Source organism: Podarcis filfolensis, assembly GCF_964270895.1.
Source record: "Podarcis filfolensis genome assembly, chromosome: 3".
Lineage (NCBI taxonomy): Eukaryota > Metazoa > Chordata > Lepidosauria > Squamata > Lacertidae > Podarcis > Podarcis filfolensis.
This window is the reverse complement of record NC_139606.1, coordinates 70224941-70245633: the sequence shown is the minus strand read 5'-3', so window position 1 is coordinate 70245633 and position 20693 is coordinate 70224941. Positions and strand designations below refer to the sequence as shown.

Sequence of the window (20693 nt, the reverse complement as noted above, 5' to 3'; positions counted from 1 at the left end):
GCGTGCTGTTGCATTTTTCTTGTACTCTTTTCTCATTCATGGGCTCATAGATAAACTGAATAAACAACAATTACTTGGCGAATAATTACTCATCCCTGAAGGCGCTGATTGAATACAGCAGGGGAGCAAAAGTTGCAGTGGTAAAAACATTATTTGGCTGGTAGTGTGGATGTAGAAAGCAGGAGAAGGAAGTTGAACACTTTTCTGTGTTTTGGCACATTCTGTTCAGGGAACAGCAATGCATCTGGGCCAAATACCGCATGATTTCATGTGGCATATAGTCTTCCAAGGGTACCTTCCACATCAAATTTAAACACATGCATTTTGTTTTTTAATTGCTCGGCATTACATCCCTTGTTTGAAACACTAGCCATGCCCAGGAACTACATGTGATGAGGATTACTTGGGAGGAGTACAGGGAATACAACCTTCATCATATTTTCTGCACTTCATGAGAATGAGGCTGAGGGTCTGAAGCGGTGAGCCTCAGTTAACAGTTAAAGACTTTGAGGCAGACAAATCCAGGGAGAGTTGTTATATTTATTTATTTATTTAATTAATTAATTAACCTACATACCACTCTTCAACAGAAAATATCAAGGTGGTTTTATAATAAAATATTTATTCTTTTTAAAAAACAACAACATTCAAAGCAGTGGCAGCTTTTCTTTTCTTTTTTGTGGATGGTATACAAAATGGAATTTTTGGCTATGACAGCATCTTCCCTTATCCTCGTTCCATTTTTTGTAACTTCTCTTTCACTCTGTTCAAAATATTCACCTCAATACCTGGAGTGTGGGGGTGATGGTAGCTTGTACGACACACATGCTAATAAACCAGTACAATGCAAGTTTAAAATGCAACATGAGGAGCAAAGCCATCAGGTAAGTAAACAGATAAATCTGAATCCCTTAATTTTGAGACCTGAATCATTCATGGTACTAAATTTGTGTCTGTTCAAATAAAAAGTCTTCTAAATTTTGGCATAATGGAGTATGTGGGCTTCCTGTTTATGGTACCCACTTTCTTTTGCTCCCCCCTTCTGAAGAAGCTTGAGTACAGAGAGTGCTGTTTACAGAAGGATAATTATGCAATCATTTTACTATTCTGCAGAGTAACACCTGATTTAAATGTCATTTTTTTCAAGTGCACTTGAGAGAACTATTTTAAGCTTCAGTCGGGGTTGATATTCTACGTGGCTTTAATCCTTAGTAGGGGAAATGCTTTTTGTTTTGCTTTTTTGCATTCACGGTTGTTTCAGGCACTAAAATCAAATGTTGTTTGAAGTTTCTGTATCCAAGTTCTGAAGAAGGCGATTCGTGCTGACTCTTGACAGTGTATATTTTCATGTCTGAACACTCTTTTAATACATTTTTAAAATATGTACCAAAATATTAAATATCTATAGTAGGCTGATGGCAAATGTCCCTTTCTTGGGAAAGAAGCTTGAGGGAAGTGGTGGGCAACCAGATCCAAGCACTCTTAGATGCAGCTAATTTTTCTAGATCTGCTTCTTTTGGTCTGGTTTTGGCAGTGAGGGGAAAAAACCATTTGTTGCCTAGTGGGATTCCTTCTATCAGGAGAAAGATGTGGGGAAGGTGACCCTTTTGATCTCTCCTTGATCTTTTAGTGGTTTCTGATACAATTGATCTTCATATCCATCAGGAACAGTTGTCTGAGGCGGCAGTACTGCATTGCAGTGGTTCCATTTAAACCTGGATGCCTGTCTCCAAAAAAATGTGCTGGGGGATTTCTGCTTGACCCCATGGCGTTTGCATTTTTGGGTTCCATCTTCATCTCCCATGCTTTTTAGCATTAAATAAGTAAGCTAGATTAGCTAGGGACTTGGAGTCTGTTGTCATCAGTATGCAATTGGCACACTGCTCTTCCTGCTTCATCTCTCCAAAAGTTTAGTGTGAAATGTAAAGGAGAAGGTTTTAGGTGGGTGGGGTTAATTTTTTTTTTCTTGCTCTGCCAAGTTCTGAAGTTCAACTGAGATTCTAATAAGCTGCTATTACTGCTTCATATATCCATTCCCGCCTCCCTTTCTTCTTTCTGGTATATATGTAGGGACGCGGGTGGTGCTGTGGGTTAAACCACTGAGCCTAGTGCTTGCTGATTAGAAGGTTGGTGGTTTGAATCCCCGTGACTGGGTGAGCTCCCTTTGCTCAGTCCCTGCTCCTGCCAACCTAGCAGTTCGAAAGCACGTCAAAGTGCAAGTAGATGAATAGGTACCGCTCCAGTGGGAAGGTAAATGGCGTTTCCGTGCGCTGCTCTGGTTCGCCAGAAGCGGCTTAGTCATGCTGGCCACATGACCTGAAAGCTGTCTGCGGACAAACGCCACAACCCCAGAGTGGTCCGCGACTGGACCTAACAGTCAGGGGTCCTTTTACCTTGTATGTATGTATGTATGTATGTATGTATGTATGTATGTGTTTTTTATATACTGCCCTATACCCAGAGGTCTCAGGGTGGTTCACACAACAAAATCAGAATATAAAATCACAAAATATATAATAAAAATTAAAAACAACCCAATAACCCCCTCCAAATCACCACATTTTAAAAGAGCCATTTTGTTAACCATTTTGAACTAAGTTCATCTTGGAGAACCATAACTGTGGGGTGGGGGACAAAAGCAACAGGCAGGGGAATGAGTCCCCCCCCCACACTTTTAAATTGTCCCACCTCCACAAAAAACACATTTAAATTATGTGGTACAACCGTTGTTTGGGATACAGGTCTATTTACCCCTTAAATTTTATAATTCACTTAGGATAAGAAATACTTTTGTTCTGGGAAAAAATCAAAGAGTTAGGTTATTTTAAAAATAAATAAATAAATTGAGTGGCACTGACAGTAGTACGATAGCAGTTTTAGCTCAAAAGCTTTTAAGCTGTTCTTGCCTGAAGGTGTGTTTTCCCCCCATGGGAATGTATTGCAACAGATCAGTTCCTAGTTTCCTTGCTTGTCAGCTGTCTCCCTTCCTGAGATCTGTCTTCTGTTCCACACTATTCACAGTAATATAAAAGGGTAGGTAAAAAATAAAAGAACCCCGCAGAAAACTAAATCCCAGGACCTCAGTTGGTTAGAGCGTGATGCTGAAAACACCAGGGTCCTGGGGGGTTGGATCCCTGTACAGTGGTACCTTGGGTCAGTGGCGTAGCGTGGGTTGTCAGCACCCGGGGCAAGGCAAGTAATTTACGCCCCCTAACCCGTGGATTTGCGCCCCCTAACCCGTGGATTTGCGCCCCCTAACCCATTGATTTGCCCTAACCCCAGATGTTGCGCCCGGTGCGGTCCGCCCCCCCTGCACCCCCCACGCTACGCCACTGCCTTGGGTTAAGTACTTAATTCGTTCTGGAGGTCCGTTCTTAACCTGAAACTGTTCTTAACCTGAAGCACCACTTTATCTAATGGGGCCTCCTGTTGCTGCCGCACCGCCGGAGCACGATTTCTGTTCTCATTCTGAAGCAAAGTTCTTAACCCGAGGTAATATTTCTGGGTTAGCGGAGTCTGTAACCTGAAGCGTCTGTAACCTGAAGTGTATGTAACCCGAGGTATCACTGTATATTCCTGCATATTCCTGCATTGCAGGGGGTTGAACTACATGAACCTCTGGGTCCCTTCCAGCTCTACAATTCTATGATTCTATGACCTAAGTCCTTCGTCCAGTGCTTTTAAAGGGATATAATGATCTCTATGTTTCCTACAACCAGGCCCTCTTTGTGTATAATTGTATTTGGTTTGTTGGTGCTTCAGGATTCTGCTTAGACAATTATTATCCATTTTCACCATGGGCTGCTTTGGTAGGAAGGGCAGGATATAAATATAAGAAATAAATAAATATGTTCTGAGGAATCAAGAATGAATGCTCTAACAAAACCTCTGGTTATGTTATAAATGTGTATTCGTTGATTTGTTTGTTCGTTCCAGAATTGGTGATGTTGCTGGAATGGTGGTCGGGCACAATTTGTACACTCTACACGGATCCCCAGAATTATGAAAAGTACGGGACAGAGAATGCCATAGTAATCCTTAATCACAACTTTGAAATTGACTTTCTCTGTAGCTGGAACTTTTGCGAAAGATTTGGAGTCTTAGGGGTGAGTCTTGACTAGTATTTCAACCAATTGCCCTTTACAGGAACTCTATGAAGCAAATCGGAGGTCACTTAGATTTTGGGTTGTGCCTTTGTGCATCTTCTTTTTTTAAATTGGCACTTTTATAACTTTCCTTTTTATTGGCTTGGAAGAGTAGAACTAGCTGAAGAAGAGGATGAGCTCAATGTTGCATGGTGGTATATCACAGGTTATGCGGACCTGATATATATATATCAAACCTACCAATCAGTTGTATACTGTGGCCAGCTAAGTGCTTGACAATCCCCTGTTTGAGTAATCTCAAGCAAGAAACAAAACCAAGATATTTATCCCCTTCTTCATAAGATGCTGTACTTGGTTGGTGGACTTGTGAACAAGTTGCATGTCCCTGCTTTGTAATAGTAATGATTAATTCAAAGCACAGCGACCAGGGTGTTGTCTGGCTGAGGGCATTTGGAGCACATTGCTGCAATGTTATTCCAGTGATTCGCTCTCTCCAAAGGGATGCATGAATGTATATAAAAAAGTGTACAGGTGTCTCTTTAATTATCCCTCCTCTTGTTACAGATATATTGCCTTTTATTTAAATAAACTATTCTCTTCTGCCTTTTCTTCTGCTTTTCAGAGTTCCAAAGTACTTGCAAAGAAAGAGCTTGCTTCTATGCCAATCATTGGCTGGATGTGGTACTTCCTTGAGATAGTTTTCTGCACGCGAAAGTGGGAGGAAGATCGGAAAAATGTTGTGCAAGCCCTACTCAATCTCCGGGATTATCCTGAAAACTTCTGGGTAAAACACTTGGCAGTAGAGTAGAAAACATATATTTTCAGGAGGCACAAAAACCATTAAAATGTAATAACTCTGAATTTGGAACATAAATACTCTTTTACCCTTTTTCAGGGAACCCCTTCCACAGCAGCTGATTTGCCAAAGAACTCCATCATTTTAGAGGCTTGTGTGGTTGTTGTAGGACAAGGGTGGCCAACAGGAGACCTGTAGGCTGTATCTAGCCTGTACTTTAGCTTTCTCCAGTCCCCTCCACCATTTTGGGCTGGCTAGCTGCCACTATGCACTTGACAGGCACCAAATAGGTGAACTCTCATTTGCAGCTTAGAATGGCGCTTGTCAGGTGAGCAGCAGTCCTGATTTTTTAGTTTGTTTTGCTTTTCTTTTTGGCTGGGCAGTGCAGTGCAGTGCAGCGGCCCAAGAGATTTTGCATAGGAAGTGATCCTGGATGGATCAAAAGGAGCACGAGAGCATCCTATCAGAAGGAACATTTCCCATTAGGAAATGGAAACCTGCTTTAGAGACCTCTTCAGTGACACCTTTGTGAAGGAGTGGAACATGGTTCTCCTGTGCTCTTCTTCGTTTTTGGCTTGAAGTTAGACCCTTATGTTAGGGACGCGGGTGGCGTTGTGTGTTAAACCACAGAGCCTAGGGCTTGCCGATCCCGTTGCTCGGTCCCTGCTCCTGCCAACCTTTCAGTTCGAAAGCACGTCAAAGTACAAGTAGATAAATAGGTACTGCTCCGGTGGGAAGGTAAACGGCATTTCCGTGTGCTGCTCTGGTTCTCCAGAAGCGGCTTAGTCCTGCTGGCCACATGACCCAGAAGCTGTACGCCGGCTCCCTCGGCCAATAAAGTGAGATGAGCACCGCAACCCCAGAGTCGGTCACGACTGGACCTAATGGTCAGGGGTCCCTTTACCTTTAGACCCTCATGTTATCCCTGGGAGGTGGGGCAGATTGCCTGGGGAAGATCTGTTCCTCCAAAGTTGAAGACATTAGTCACCCCATTAGTCTTTTACACAGTCCACATGAAGCATCTTCCAGTTCTCTTTGGCCTCACTTGAATGGAGGGCTGAGCTCTAGAGATGAATAGGTGGCATGTTCTGCTGTGGTCTTGGGGAAGCTCCTTCCTATGAAGCTAGTATTTGCCTCTGGAAGCAAATACCCCCAGTGATACCGAGCTATTCTGTGGCAAGCTATTTAAGACAGATACCAGATTTGGCAGATAGTTGGAAAGAGCATTGTGGTATGCCTAAGAGCCATGTGAGTCATCCGTGCTTCTACACTCATGCTTCGTAACGCACTTTGCAGCCTGATGCACCTTTCTTAGTGGCTAGGCTTTCTCCTAATGCCTTTGGAGACAGCTGCACTTTTGTGATTTATCTGAAATGCTGCATTAACATATTGCATCAGCAGTAGTCATTTGATTTCATCTGTGTAAACTGTCCACTGGTATACAACAAAATGTAATGAATTCGTTGCAGGGTTTTGTTGTTGTTATTTCTTTAGTCGGTTTATCTTCCTTATCAAGCTCTTTGGTGGTATATATATATATATATATATATCTTTTTCAGTTTCTGATTCACTGTGAAGGCACCAGGTTCACAGAGCAAAAACACAAAATCAGCATGCAGGTAGCTGAAGCCAAAGGCCTACCCAAGCTCAAATATCACCTGCTGCCACGGACAAAGGGATTTGCTGTCACCGTCCAGTGTTTGAGAAATGTAGGTAAGGAATTGCACAAGGAAAAGTTTCCAAGATATTATTTTGAAATCTTTTTTCAGAGTTATCTGCATACTGCAACTAAATAAGCATCTAAACTAAAACAGAAGCAGCAGTTGCCACTGGTTCACATCAGCCACTAAATTAGACCAACAGTTTTTCTGCAAAGGCTTAATGGCAGTTCTGCTTACTCATGATAATTTACTCGTGATAATTTCAAAATAACGCTACTTCCCTTCCGTCAAATCCTTCCTCCAAATGGCTGCATTCTAACCATGGTATTTTGGCTTAATAACTGGAGACATGAACAAGACATGACTGCATATGAAGCTCCTTCATCCTTTCCTTTGCAACTGGAGCAAACAAGCCAGGAAGTCTTCCATCAACCAGTTTCCCAAGTCAGGATATTAAATCATGGTTTGAGGTTGGCTCAATATTCTGGCTTGTTCTGAAGCTTGTTAACCATGCCCTCCCAGGTCAAATGAACCAGGAATTGTAGTTAACAGAAGATTTCCTGGTTTAATTGCTCTTGCTAGGAGGGAGGAAAGAAAGATTATGTTTGTTCATTCTGTGGTTTTTAAAGCTGAGACATGATCATCCAAATGAACCCACAGTTCCCATGACTTTTTTCTCTAGATGGGATAGTTATCTATGTGTTAACAGTGAGAAAGTTATAGGTTACCTTTTTGGCTCAAAACAGTGTCAACTGTCAAGGGGATTTTAAAAATCTAAACTATTTGGGGGATGTTATTTTAAATTTTGATAATTTTGCAAAATTGATATGTTTTAACTTACCCTTGGGTTTTCTTTTTGTGATTTGTATTGTAATGCAGATAGGTGACTACAGCTCCCATCCGCCCCAACAATCATGGTCAATGGCCATGGATGTTGGGATTTGTTTTTCAGCAACATCCAGGAGGCCATAGGTTTTCCACACCTGCCAGACCTCATAGCCAACTGAAAAGAAGTCCCATAATCCTTTGCCCCTTCCTTCCCTTTTGTCCTAATTTCAGTTTGGTTGTCCAAAATCTTTTTTTGCTTGCTGGCACAAAGGTACTGCATGAACTCTCCAGTTTACATTTCCTTGCTTTATGTGTTGTCCTTTAGCACAATATATGTGAGAAGCATTTTCCCAGCTAAATAGACTGCTATTAGATGCCCTGAAGTAATAGCATATAGCGTTATAAAGAAGCTTATTGGTCTATCATTTCCTGACCTGTACTTTTCTTTTTCTTTTTGGGATGTATATCTATTAAGATTTGAATTTCTTCCAGAGCTCTCTGATTTGTTTTCTTTAAAAAAAAATTCATTTCAAAGGGAAGAGGTGCTTAGGACCCTTTGATTCAGTGGTTTTTGTTGGACAAGCAAAAATAAGCCCATTTTGGGTTGTAACATCAGTGTAGGGAGGGATATGTGTGGTTTTGCATTGTTATATATATATATATATATATATATATATACACACACACATTTTTTGTATACTGACCTATTACAGTTGGTCCAAGCAAGATTGCTGTGAAAGGTAAATTACTCAAAATATTTAGGAGTTTGGCTGCTCCTGGTGAGAAAACATCAGCAGATGGGAAATATTTCCATCCTGAATGAAATGTTCAGCAAAAATCCAGATAGTTAAGAGTTAAAAGATCAATGACAAATAGGGCTGTGGTGCCAGAATGATATGAGCTGACAAGCTTAATTGTGGATCATTAGCTCTACTTACTTTCAGCCAAACAAGCACTACAGTTCTCTCCTTTCAGAGGACCATTTTAATTGGTGTATAAAGCTCTCTGCACTTTCCTTAGATCTCTAATTCAATTTGTCAGTTCATCTTGTATCGCGGACTTGCACGCTACTGTTGTAGCAGTTACTTGCTTACCCATCACTTCCAGAAAGTGAAAGCACAACCTCTAGAGGCCATTTTTCATCTTCATTTTACTCACAGCAATTTAGGTCTGCCGGAATTCTGGAGCTGCAGTCCTTTCCCTACATTCACATGATCAGCCTTCGGAATGGGAGTGAGATTGTTAACTGACAATGTGCTCTAAACAAGATGCCACCTTCTTTTCTTCCTATCTTCTGCCATTCTCCCAGGCAGCTGTATATGCCTGCAAAAGGGATGCAAGACATAGCATGCTTCTTATTGCTAAAAGAGTCTTTGAATTTGTTTGAAATGAACTGGAATATTTCCCGTCTTCTGACTCTGTAAGATTTTTGGACAACCAGATAGTTTAACTGAAAACCGGCTATTTATTATTTCAGGTTTTTATGCACCGTTTAATCAGTAGCTTTTATAATAGCACAAAACAATAAAAACATAATAAAACCAAACAGGAACCTGTACATCACCTTAGGCTTTTAGCCTGCTGGAATTAGAAAGTCTGAGTGTAGCCAGGAGTGGGCCTGTCTGATCTCAGTTTGGCAGAAGTTCCACCGTTTTGAATACTAAGTATATTGCAGGAGAAGGGATAGGAAATCCCATGTTTTCAGGATGCTCTCATGGAATGCTCTTGCCTCGCTCTGTGGGACAAGAACCTGAAAAACATGCGTGTTTGTGCATGTGTATCTGGTGCACCTTAGGAACTTGTGTGTGTGTGTGCGCGCGCGCGCATTTGTCAATAACTATCCACCTTTTGCCTCCCTTGGCTGGGTGTTTGCAGGACATGGTGTGCTGCTGTATCCATTGCACCTAGTTGCTGAGGTGCCCCCTCCACCCTCAGGAGAGGGTTTGCAGGTGGTTGCATATGTTGTGTTAGGCACCAAGCCTTTCTCCTGTCTTCAGCCATCTGCTACTGCAGACGTCACACCACACACTGGGTTGCCGCTTCTTTAAAATGTCTCGTGTGGCAGATCCAACATCCTGGAGAGCCGGGTGTTGGTTTGCTCCAGCCACACACCGGTCAAGATATTACCATGTGCCTTCCTACAGCTCTCACACTCATTTGCTATGTGTAATTTGTGGTTCCGGATCTGTCCTTTTGACTGATTTGAGCTCTAATTTGTTTTTTGATAGGCAGCTCACTTTCTTTCCTACCTCTGAGTGTCCTTCCCTATCAGTTGTTGTAGTATGTATTTTTAAAAGTAAATACATAATAAACCACCATCTCTGCCTATAGCAGGTGATTATTTTCCACCGTTGGATGGAGGCAGGGGACTTGTAAGTGATGCTCCCTGAGATAGCTCAGTAGTGCTAAAAATCAGTCTGTGACAGCAATCATAGCGTGTGGTGTCTTCTCTTCCTCTGTAGTTTCAGCCGTTTATGATTCTACACTGAACTTTAGAAATAATGAGAATCCAACTTTGCTGGGAGTTTTAAATGGGAAAAAATACCAGGCAGATTTATATGTAAGGTAAGTATATTCCCTTTGCTATTTCCTTCCTTAATATACTTAACCCAAACAGTTGATTGTACAAGTTGTATCAGCTAATACATTTTGATGCACTCTTGACTCGATTGCATATGGCTTTAGATTGGAATTTGTACACATTTGCCCACTTCTAATTTAATAATTGTTGGTTTTAATTATATAGCAAATGCTAGCAAGCGGTTTTCTCTTTCTCTCCTCTTTATCCTTTGTAGGCGGATTCCATTAGAGGAAATCCCAGAAGATGAGCAGGAATGTTCTAAATGGCTTCACAAACTCTATCAAGAGAAGGTTGGTTTATTATTCAGCAGCTCTTCGGATGATAAAAGGCTCTACATGGATTTTCAGCCTCTTTGCAGACAGTCTCCTGCAGTAGTTGTGTTTCCTAATGCATTTTAAACAGCAAAAACTCTCTGCATCTGTGTTGGTGTAGCCAGTTGCAAAAGGAAGACAGGGCTCCTGCACTTTTAATGATGCAGAAGAAAGGATATCAGCAGCAAGCTACACCTGCGGAAATACTCTCTTCTACTCCACTATTAAAAGTTGGAGAAGCCCTGTTCTCTTTTGAATCTGGTCACCCTAATTTGTGTTTAGAAATCGAGGAGGAGGCAAGGCAGGGGAGACACACACACACCCTGTGCAACAGAGCATAAGTCTGCTGCTTTCTTTCTGCTACTAGGACTTTAATTATTGTGCTCTGCCATGAACAATGCACAAGATAATGGCATGCAGTACCTTTTTAACCCCCCCAAAACCCTCTCCCCATTTCAAATCTACCATCCATTAGTTTGAATTAATCTGTATATTTGAACAATTGGCTGATAGTGCTTCAAGCTGATTAGATATTGTTAAGCTATTGTGCTACAAAGAGAGGAATTGTTACTCTGAATCCACTCAAGGCCCATCGAGTCCAGCTTTTTTGTTTTCAAAAGAAGCCAGCCTAACGCCTCTAGATGCTCACAAGTCTAGAATGATGTTGATGTTCTTCCCATGTAGTTTGTTCCCGATACCTGGAGGATGAGATTCTCAAATGTTTAACTCTCCCTGAACGTACAAAGGAAGTCACATCTTCAAAATCCTCCATAATTTGCATATTCCTTCTGTGCCTTTTTGGAAGGAAAAATACATACTTCTGGATTTCATTGATTTATATGCTTTATTAAGTGTTTTAGAACACTTCCAACAACACAAAATGATGATAACCAGGAAGGAAGGGGTGGGTAGGTTCTTGCTCACATAATGAAGGGGGGAAGCTGGCATGAGGTTGCCCAGTAGAAGGTCTAAAAGCGTGGAATATGTTCAAATTGTGATCACTGTAATGGATAGAAATAAACATGCAATGTATTTCACCAGTGGTACATAAAAAAAAAGGAAGAGTCACTTTCTGGCAGAAAGCCCCCCCCCCCACTAAATAAATGGAAAAGACAAATTTCCCTGTGAAGCTGAATCTAAGAAGAATGTATTATAGAGGTGCTGACAGACTTGATTAGATCTCTGGATTATATCTCATTTCCTTGCTTCATCAAAACCAATTTGGCAACGAGGAATTTCTCATGGTTGGCAGCTAGAAATAACCCTCAGGCCTCTTATGTGTCTTTCCCAAAAATACATATTATCTGATCTGAATAATCTAAAGTAACGTAGGCAGCAGAACTTCCCCAAATGGGTTGTTTTGTTCCCCAGAAACTTAAGCGCATAAATCAATTCCCAAATTATTAAAATTAGAAAGTGACACAAGTGCAGTAGGTGAAGGATTTGTTTATGTGTACTATCCCCCCCTCCAATATGTTTATTGCTTGGTTTGTAGAGGAACTAGAAACTAACTATGTTGATGTTGCAAAATGTTACACCAAGATCAGTAAATATTCTTCTCTTTTGATTATAAATCTCTTAGAGATAAGGGCTCATTAAAACTGCAGAGTTGGTGACTGATAAACTAAGAGCGGGGAACAGGCAAGCTTGTTGCCTCTGTCATATTCCTCCACAATGTCCACCAAGAGATCAGAGGTGATCAAACCTTCTGCAGGAGCCAATTGGAATCCAAAGGATGGCTATGTGCATATCTGTTCCTTGGACCTCTGCTGCTCAGCACAGCAGTTTCTATAGCAGCAGCGTTTAAAACTGCACAGTAGCTTGTTTATTAGTGGGATCCATTTCAGAGAAAAGGGAATTCAAAGCTTAGGTCGCATGTGTGGTTCTCTCCCTGTGCACATAACATTTCTTGGGTTCCTGTGCTAAGGTAGAAGTGAGTGACAGTGTGGCAAAAATAGTTACTAAGGTGAACAAGGAGATTTGCTACACCTGGTTGGAGACTCGGAGGGGATGGGCATGCTCTGGGCCCCTTGACGTCTTCTCTCTCCTCCTTTGCCCTAACCAGGATTCTTTTCAAGAGGAATACTACAGAACAGGAGCCTATCCTGGCACTCCCATAGTGCCACCCCGGCGGCCGTGGACTCTATTGAATTGGCTCTTCTGGGCCATATTGTTGCTATATCCTTTGTTCAAGCTGTTCATCAACATGATCAGCAGCGGCTCCTCGCTGACTCTGGCAACGTTTGCCTTTGTTTTCATTGCAGGTGAGCTGTGGTTTGCAACCTTAAGGCTGCCTCTAGAAATAATATTTTGAGGAAATGGATCCTTTTTCCATTCTAATTTTCTTGAGCATTTGTTCATCAATTAGATGTTTGCTTGCGCATTTAGGTCTGATGGGGTGGGGGAGGAATTTTGTGTACCGGTTGCCCCCAGTAGACCACTCTAGAGGCAGTGCTGGAATTCAGCTGAGTGACATTTTGCTGTGCTATCACTGAAACTTAATCTTATTTCTCTCTCTCTCTGAATTAATATTGCTTTTTAAAGTCTGCAGAACTCAACTGAAAAGTACCCGTGAGTAAAGACACTGAAGAACTTCTCATTTCTCTTCCAGTCAGGGAGCAAAATGGAAAGAAATGTACTGAAGTTAGCAAGTTTTCAAATGCGCTTTTCCAACAGTGAACTGAGCTAATCTTGTCTTTTTCTTTCCTTTCTGTGATGGTAGCTTGATCTGTCCAAACAAATAACCAATATATCAAATGTCTGGGCACATGTCCACTTGACATTTCATTCCTGTCTGATAGTTAAGCTTCATATTTGCAAAAGAAAAGTAAGCTTTTAGAAAGGGCAATATGGGGAAAACGAATGTCAGGATTGTGCCTGTTATTTGGGAATTGAAGAGTCTCAGAATGGCTGAGTCGGTCCGAAGACTGTTAGCAGATGCTCATTATCAGATTCTGAATTCTTGCAATTTTGTATTGAACTATATTAGTCAGCTCTGGGTTTATCTACTAAACCCAACATTAAGATATCAAAACTCTGGTTCTGCAATTTCTGCGGAACAGTTACTAACCAGATTACATATATCTGACAGGGATTAACAGATTACAGTAATAGAAGTGCCTTTTCTTCAGCAGCACGAATAATTTTGTAGAATGTTTACTTAAAGGTGCTTTGTGAATGGTGGAGCAGCCTCTTAAAATAGAGAGTGTGTTGTAGCCAGTACCCACCAAGTCTGCAGCATATAGTGAACAGGCTTCCTCTTTCTGCACCACACCACTCCAGAATATTTGCTCATGAAACTTGCTTCAGTTTTGTCAAACCAGAGGTTTCAGGACTGAAGAGCACCATGTCTTTCTATGCTAATGTGTTCAGGTAAGCCACCCAGCATAATTCAAAAGCATCCTGTGTGAAATCAGAGAATGTTTTCTCTTGCCTGTAATGAATTCTCTTTTTCAAGCTACCTTTCCCCCCCCCCCTCTTACATTCTCTTGGTGTCCTGATCCAATCAGCTTATACAATATTTGGCATTCTCAGCATCTAACAGAAGAAAATAGTTGGTATTCTGTATTAAATCATAGTAGTAGTACTGCAACGTCTCGGGTATGACTGAGATGACCCTGAAGCTTCCTGTTGTTGTTGTTGCTGTTGTTGTCATATATTTCTTTATACCCCACCTTTTCCCCTAAAGGGACTTCTTGTTGGCAAGTGCTTGCTGGCCAGTCAGTGTATGAAGACCATGCTCTGTTTTGTGCTTGTGTTCGGATATGACTCGTATGGCTTATCGATTAAACCCAGAGTTCATCTAGATTCAAGAGCTCTCGTTTAACCCTATCAGTCAGATTGCGTAGCTCGATTGGATTAACAGATTCAAAAACCAAGTGTAATGTAATATTTTTGGACTAGGAGAATACAGTAAGGAAGGGCTCGCCCTGTCTTTAACCTTATAGTCTGGGCTCTAGAAGGCTGCAATGTAAACTATATCTTTCATATAGTTTACACACAACTGAAACAAATGGCACCAGAGCAGCCCAAATTATGTGCCAACTGCATACATTAAGTAAGACTATTTGGTTGGTTTGCAGTCTCGCTTTGCTCATAAAGTGTGTGGTGAGAGAACACTGCAGCAAACAGGAACATTGGCTACTGGAAATCCATTCTCAAGCCTGTCTTGCAATCGTAGCACATAGAAACATCCCCCCCTTTTTTAAGGGGGGAGAAACACCTGATACCAGTTGTTGGGTCTTACACAGAATATATACAGCCTTACTTTCAATTGCAGGTGCATGGATTGTGTGCTTTCTTCCTTAAAAAGCCTTCAAAATTGGCTCCAGTATTAACAGTTAGGACATAGAAAAATCAGAGGGGCAGGTAGAAGTCACTGCCTAAGACAGTGCAGAGGAACAGGGCAGAGAGACTTGCTGCCAGTCAGAGATGTGGCTGGGCATTTTTCTCCCCTGCCGGGATTGCACTGGTAGTGGTCATGGCAAATCATCTGCTGCAAGCAGAAAATGCAGCTTTGCACATTGTATGCTCAGCCCACGATTGAATAACTAGGCAGTGTGGTGTCCTGACACATGTGCTTACGCAAAGCAATTTAGAGGAGCAATTCAGTTAGCACAGGTGCTGTCTTATCTGGACTAAAAGGGGAAAGAACATTCAGACAGACCAGTGAACCAACCCCATGTAGTATAAGGGGACTCCTTTTATATGTTTTGGTGGCACGATTGTCATAATGACTGCAATAATTATAACCAAAGGTTTCACCTTTTTTCCCCCTTTTGAGATGGAAGCATCTCTTGTTATTTGTTGATTTTTACTTTTTATGTTTTTATTCAAGAATGCATCCACAGTGGTTTTTTATTTTATTTTTTCAGGGTCCCAACAGTATTATGGTGCAGGATAGCTCAGCTGGTAGAGCATGAGACTCTTAATCTCAGGCTGAAGGGTTCGAGCCCTATGCTGGGCAAAAATATTTCTGCATTTGCAGAGGGACCCTCATGGTCCCTTCTAACTTTACAAGTCTGTGATTCTTTGGCAGCTTAGCTCCCAGATACTCAGTGCCAGAAAGGGGCTATGTTGGGTTTTTAATAATAATAATAATAATAATAATAATAATAATAATAATAATAATAATATCTTTATTGTCATTGCCCCCTCTCAGGGACAACGAAATTACTTGAATGCTCCATAAAAACACTAATTAAAACAATACAGTATAGTACAGCAAGGAAGATTAGATGACTTTCAAAGTCCAGGCTTCCCATTCAGGGCCGAGATCGCTCTGGAGAAGAAGCTGTTCTTAAGACGGCTCGTTCTTGTCTTCATCGTCCTGTATCTCCGTCCCGACGGCAGGAGCTCGAAGAGACAGTGACCAGGATGCGATGGATCTTTTACTATGTCCAGTGCCTTCCTATGGCACCTTGTGGCATAAATCTGCTCTAAGGTGGAAAGTGGGCAGCCAACAATGCTCTCTGCTGCCTTAACAACTCTGCACAACCCCATCCTGTCCTGGGTAGTACAGCTTCCGTACCACACACATAAGCCATAAGTGAGCACGCTCTCAATGGCACAGTGATAGAAGGCAAGCAGCAGTTTCTGCGGAAGATGGTTTTTCCTTAGAATTCTCAAAAAGTACAGTCTCTGCTGCGCCTTCTTCACAAGCCCCCTTGTGTTGACACTCCAGGACAGATCCTCTTGTAATTCAATGCCCAAAAATCTGAACGTTGTTACCCTCTCCACACAGACCCCATCAATCAAAAGTGGCTGGATATTGCTCTTCTGTCTCCTGAAGTCCACCACAAGCTCCTTTGTCTTCCTTGTATTTATGAGCAAGTTGTTAGCTCTGCACCACTCTGTCAGCCGCTCCACCTCATCTCTATAATCCGTTTCACCCTCCCTTTCAGGGATGAGCCCAATCACGGTTCAATATGGTGGGTTCAATATGATGCTTTTGAATATTTAATGCTAATAACATTTGAGAAGTTGTGGAATGTTTCCAGCCCATAAATTTTACAGGCAAGAGAATTAGCCGATAATAAAAATAGCCTTGGGAAACAATGAGGTCCAATGTTGCACGACCACAATTATTATATAGCTTAGTGTGATGATGGTGGAGGCCACATTGATTGATTTTTGTAGTGGAAAAGGATATTCGGAATGTTCTTCAGGTTGTAATCATAATTCTGTGCGGATTGTAAGATTAAGGTTTTAAATGGAGAATGCTCTAAGATTTCAAAGACTTCAATCTGCAGTAGATTACACCTAAACTATGCAAGAAATTGCTAGCTGGGCAATTACAAAAAGGAAATGTTTGTAGTTACTCATGTTGCATGTACTGCTGCATGTTTAGTGCATGTGGATTATCTGAAACTGACTTGAAAGTGTTGCCTGTTTAACTATCAAGCTACTGTAAATTTTCATCACTGGCTCTTAAATAACAAACTAGACAGAAATCCACATGGCTATATTACATGTTAACCTGAAACTGCATGTATAATGTGAGAGGTCATCACACATGTTTCAAATACTCTGTAGTGAGAATTACATGTGAGAATTTCAGGACAGAGCAGCTTGTCACCAATTATGTTTTAAGTACTACTTGATACTAGTGAGCGGAGATTGCATAGATGAGATGTGAAAGTACACAGTTACTTTTTGATTCTGGAAACATAACCAGGTTATGTATACAACAGTAGATACCCCAACTTAGTCCTAAAGCCTTCCCCCAATTCACCACAGTGCATACACTCAAGCTCATTGATTAGAAAACTTTGCTGGGTTGTGGATTTTAATGAAAGCAGCTCCCTCAAGAGGGATTCTCATGTCACATTACTCTGGATTGATTTTAATTTGAATTAAAAATAATTTTATTTTCTCTAATCACAATTTTTCTCTTCTTTTGTTCATGGTTCCTGGAATTACCAATTTTGCTTCTGTTCTTTATATTAGTACGTGGGAAACACTGGGAAAGTCACAATAACGATCCAAGATTATTTATTTAATTTTACATTCAACACATACAGTGTTTTTTTTAAAAAAATAAGAAAGGGGGAAAGGTCTAGTATATCATTATAACGATTATTAACAGTTAATTACATTTTTTTTACCGTACTGTATTTTGTATAAACGAGTTCCAAATTTCATTATACTTGGCCATGCAACGTCTTAATGATCCATGTTAAAAACCAACCTTCACCTTCTTCCCAAAGTGAAGGGCATTCCTGCTCAAATCTTAAGGAGTGATACCGAGCTGAATAGGAAATGTCTAAGGGTACGTAGCAGCAGGATAGTGTAACACATGCCTGGGCTTTACATTAGTCCTGCTTCTGTTTTGTGCCAGTCTTGTGTCCCTGTTTTATCTGGCTATGTAGTAGAATGGTGGCAGCTCCCTGGAGTGAGGGACCGGTTTTGGAAGCTGGTTAGCTGGTCCCGTCTTTCTGAGAAGCCACCCCAAAGTATTTCTGTGAATGGCAAATATGTTGGGTCACCCAACTCTCTCTGCTACCATGACAAACCACCTGAGCTCCACTAGATGGTATGGCAGGGGGAAGCAGGGGGTTTAGGTTGCAATGTAAATAAAGTAGGGCTGAAGAACCTGTGGCCTGCCCAATATTGGACTCCAGGTCCCATCAGTCACAGCCAGAACGGCTAATATTCAAGGATGCGAGTCCAACATTTGCAGGGCCACATCTTCCTCGTTCCTGATAAAAGAGGTGGATCAACTAAATGCATTTTATTTCCATAAGGCTTTGACAGGATCTCCTGCTTAATAGTAAACATGTTGCAGAGAAAGTTGCAGAAGCCATCTGGTGGCCAGCACAGGAATAGCCTCTTTCTAGGAAAACAGCTGCACAACTCAGTTTGAGTACATATGTGAATGGCAAGGGTAGATAGCTGCTATCAGGAAGAAAAAAAGTATATGTTCTGCCTAGTATATCAACCTGATTTTTATTTTCTGCATACCTGCCTATGAATTGGGTCATGTGTGCTTCTAGTTTCCAGAAATACCTTTTCTTTGAAGTGAAGACTTCCTCTAATATCATGCACTCTGCCAATCAGTGACTGGGTATTTCTGGCCATTCAGTGTCCACGGTGGAGTGCTGAATGTCAACAGCATACTACTGGGTTTTAGATCAGGCATTATAGACTACGGGGGCCTTTAGTTCTGTGCCAATCCCTGAATTTGCTGGTGGACCCTTTTGTGGAGGGGATAGGGTTTTCTCCCCCCTTCTCCTTCTGCTCCTCCCTTCTGCTATGGGAATAGCCATGTGTGTTTACAGTTCACATTGAGTCTTGATCCAGCTAAAGTTTGTAATTACCAAATGCCCCTGAAACTGGTGGAGCAAGTTACAATTAAATAAAACCTGTTTGAAAACAATGTGGGTTAGTTCCCACCAAGTTTGGCTCAGAGTAGGCCAACTGAACTTGATTACCCAAGTTAGTAATGGCTATTAATTTCAATGGGTCAGCTCTGTCTTACAATGTGAATCCCGATTCACTTTAGCTGGATTGTGGCCTCCCTGTCTCAGCCATCTCTGTCCAAAAATGCCCAGGCAGGTGGAGGGAGGAAAGGAGACTCTGGATAAGGTTTGCTTTTCTTCCCTACCTTTTGGGACCTACCTCCCATGTCATTCTTCTGGTTACTTATTAACACTTTCCCTTCTTCCTTCCATCTCCGCTACCTGAAATATTTGGTTTTTAGCCAAAGCAAGAGAGAGGCTGGGCATTTGATTCAGTAGCTTGTTGGGTAGGTAGCAGTCTTTAGGTGGATCTTCCCCCGAGCCATTTCTCCTAAGTAGCACAGCTCCTTTCAGCAATGTCAGCCTTGATAGAATGTGTATTTATAAGAGCATGAACATGTGTCTTTGAATTGTGCATGTGTCTCAGTGTGCATGGATGTGTCTGTGCCTTTCTTTCCCTTTCTTTCTCTTCCCTCCTTGTTTCTAGGACCCTGCTAGGTGACTATTGGTTAAGGACCTTGGAGGAGGCTTGAAGCTAGTAAGTGAAATTGCTTGAGCTTATCCAGTAGCCAAGACTCTCCAAGGGATACTAGCATGATGTGATGGAGGTGGGGTTGGATACTGTGGCGGCTGAACATGTGCTTTCATTCCTCTTCTCCACTAAGGTGCTGTCGAAAACCCAATTACATTTTTTAAAAAATCGATAACAATTGAGGTTCCTGTTTAAAGCATCCAAGAGCGTAGCTTCTTCCCAATTTGTTTCCTCTTTATCTTGAAAGGTGACTTCATTTATTAACTTGATACCCTAGGGATGGCATATGGGCAAGTTTCTTAATTATAGTGAAACAGTGACATGCTGCAAACTGCCCCATATCCAGTGTAGTTGAAGAAAGAACAGCCTTGAGGCTGAGAAAAGGCCTGAACAGAGCCATGTCTCAGTGTGGAAACTAGGCTAGAGGCACTTGAGGGTCTGTTGCAGCAATTATCATGGTCAATTGCATGAGAATTCACTGAGAACAAAAATTGGGCAATGCCAGTGACTTATGGTTAGATTGTGCCTTTGCAGAATAGCATATAGAAGAGGTTATGTTGCTACTATTATGCGGTGGTGGGGATTGGGAATGCCAGGGGGCAATTTGCATTCCTGTCCAGTTCAGAGTGGCCAAACTGTAGGTTTCTTGCATTCACTGACCCTGCAAAGTACTGAGTAGTTGGACAGGGTTTTGAATTGTGCTGACTGTAACAGGAGTATTCTGATTTAGGGAAGTATCTTTTTGAATCAGAGTGATTCATGGAGCATAATGCTCTCCATGGGTCCACGGTTGGAAGTGGTATGCTTCTGAACACCAGTTGCTTGAAACCACAGGCGCATGCCGTTTCACTCAGGGCCTGCCAGTGGGGTTGCCATAGGCATCATGTTGGCCACTGTGAGAACAGGATGCTAGACTAGATAGGCCATTGACCTAATGCTCACTGTTACATTCTTCTCCTTGCTGGGTTTTAATATTTGATTATGACCTGAGGATGTTGTTTTAGAGATTGAGGTGCATGATGCAGTTGAAAATAGTGATGCAAAGTTCCCTTTGGTTTCAGTGGGAGAAAGGCATATAGTAGAATCTCTTCCACATAAACCAAAGTCCTTGGTTTTGCCTTGATTGTGCTCTAGTTTTCTAACTCTTCAACTTTTGTAGCCATGGATGCAAGTTTGCAAAAATCACCACACAAGGACTACTTAGCTGGATTCCTTATGTCACAAACTGACTTGTCAAAGTGGGATTCTTCAGGGCCCACTGCTATAGCCCTGAGCAGCAGCAGTTTCAGTTTGGGAGGATATGGCTTAATTGCCAGGATCTCGTGGCCTTTTTATTAATATGGAACACCAACAGCCACCTTAGCATGTAAAAGCCACAGGTGAAGAAAACTGCAGCATTGTATGTGAGCCTGTCTGGCA

The 20693-nt window shown here is 41.7% G+C and overlaps 1 protein-coding gene across 8 annotated transcripts in view; it reads left to right on the top strand.

The window, feature by feature from the left end:
• The window catches only part of AGPAT4 (1-acylglycerol-3-phosphate O-acyltransferase 4), a 38711-nt gene that overhangs the window by 12149 nt on the left and 5869 nt on the right, over positions 1-20693 (top strand). For 7 of the 8 annotated variants that reach the window (XR_014546177.1, XR_014546178.1, XM_083605893.1 and 4 more), the window contains 6 exons: positions 3937-4106; positions 4729-4890; positions 6462-6615; positions 9854-9956; positions 10187-10262; positions 12349-12547. Coding sequence is in view for 5 of the 8 variants with exons in the window: in XM_083605893.1 (XP_083462019.1) it covers positions 3937-4106; positions 4729-4890; positions 6462-6615; positions 9854-9956; positions 10187-10262; positions 12349-12547 (864 nt within the window). In the remaining 3 variants the exon portion in view is untranslated. Of the gene's footprint in view, positions 1-3936; positions 4107-4728; positions 4891-6461; positions 6616-9853; positions 9957-10186; positions 10263-12348; positions 12548-12827; positions 13656-20693 lie in introns of all 8 variants that reach the window. The other variant, XR_014546176.1, reaches the window with a different exon arrangement.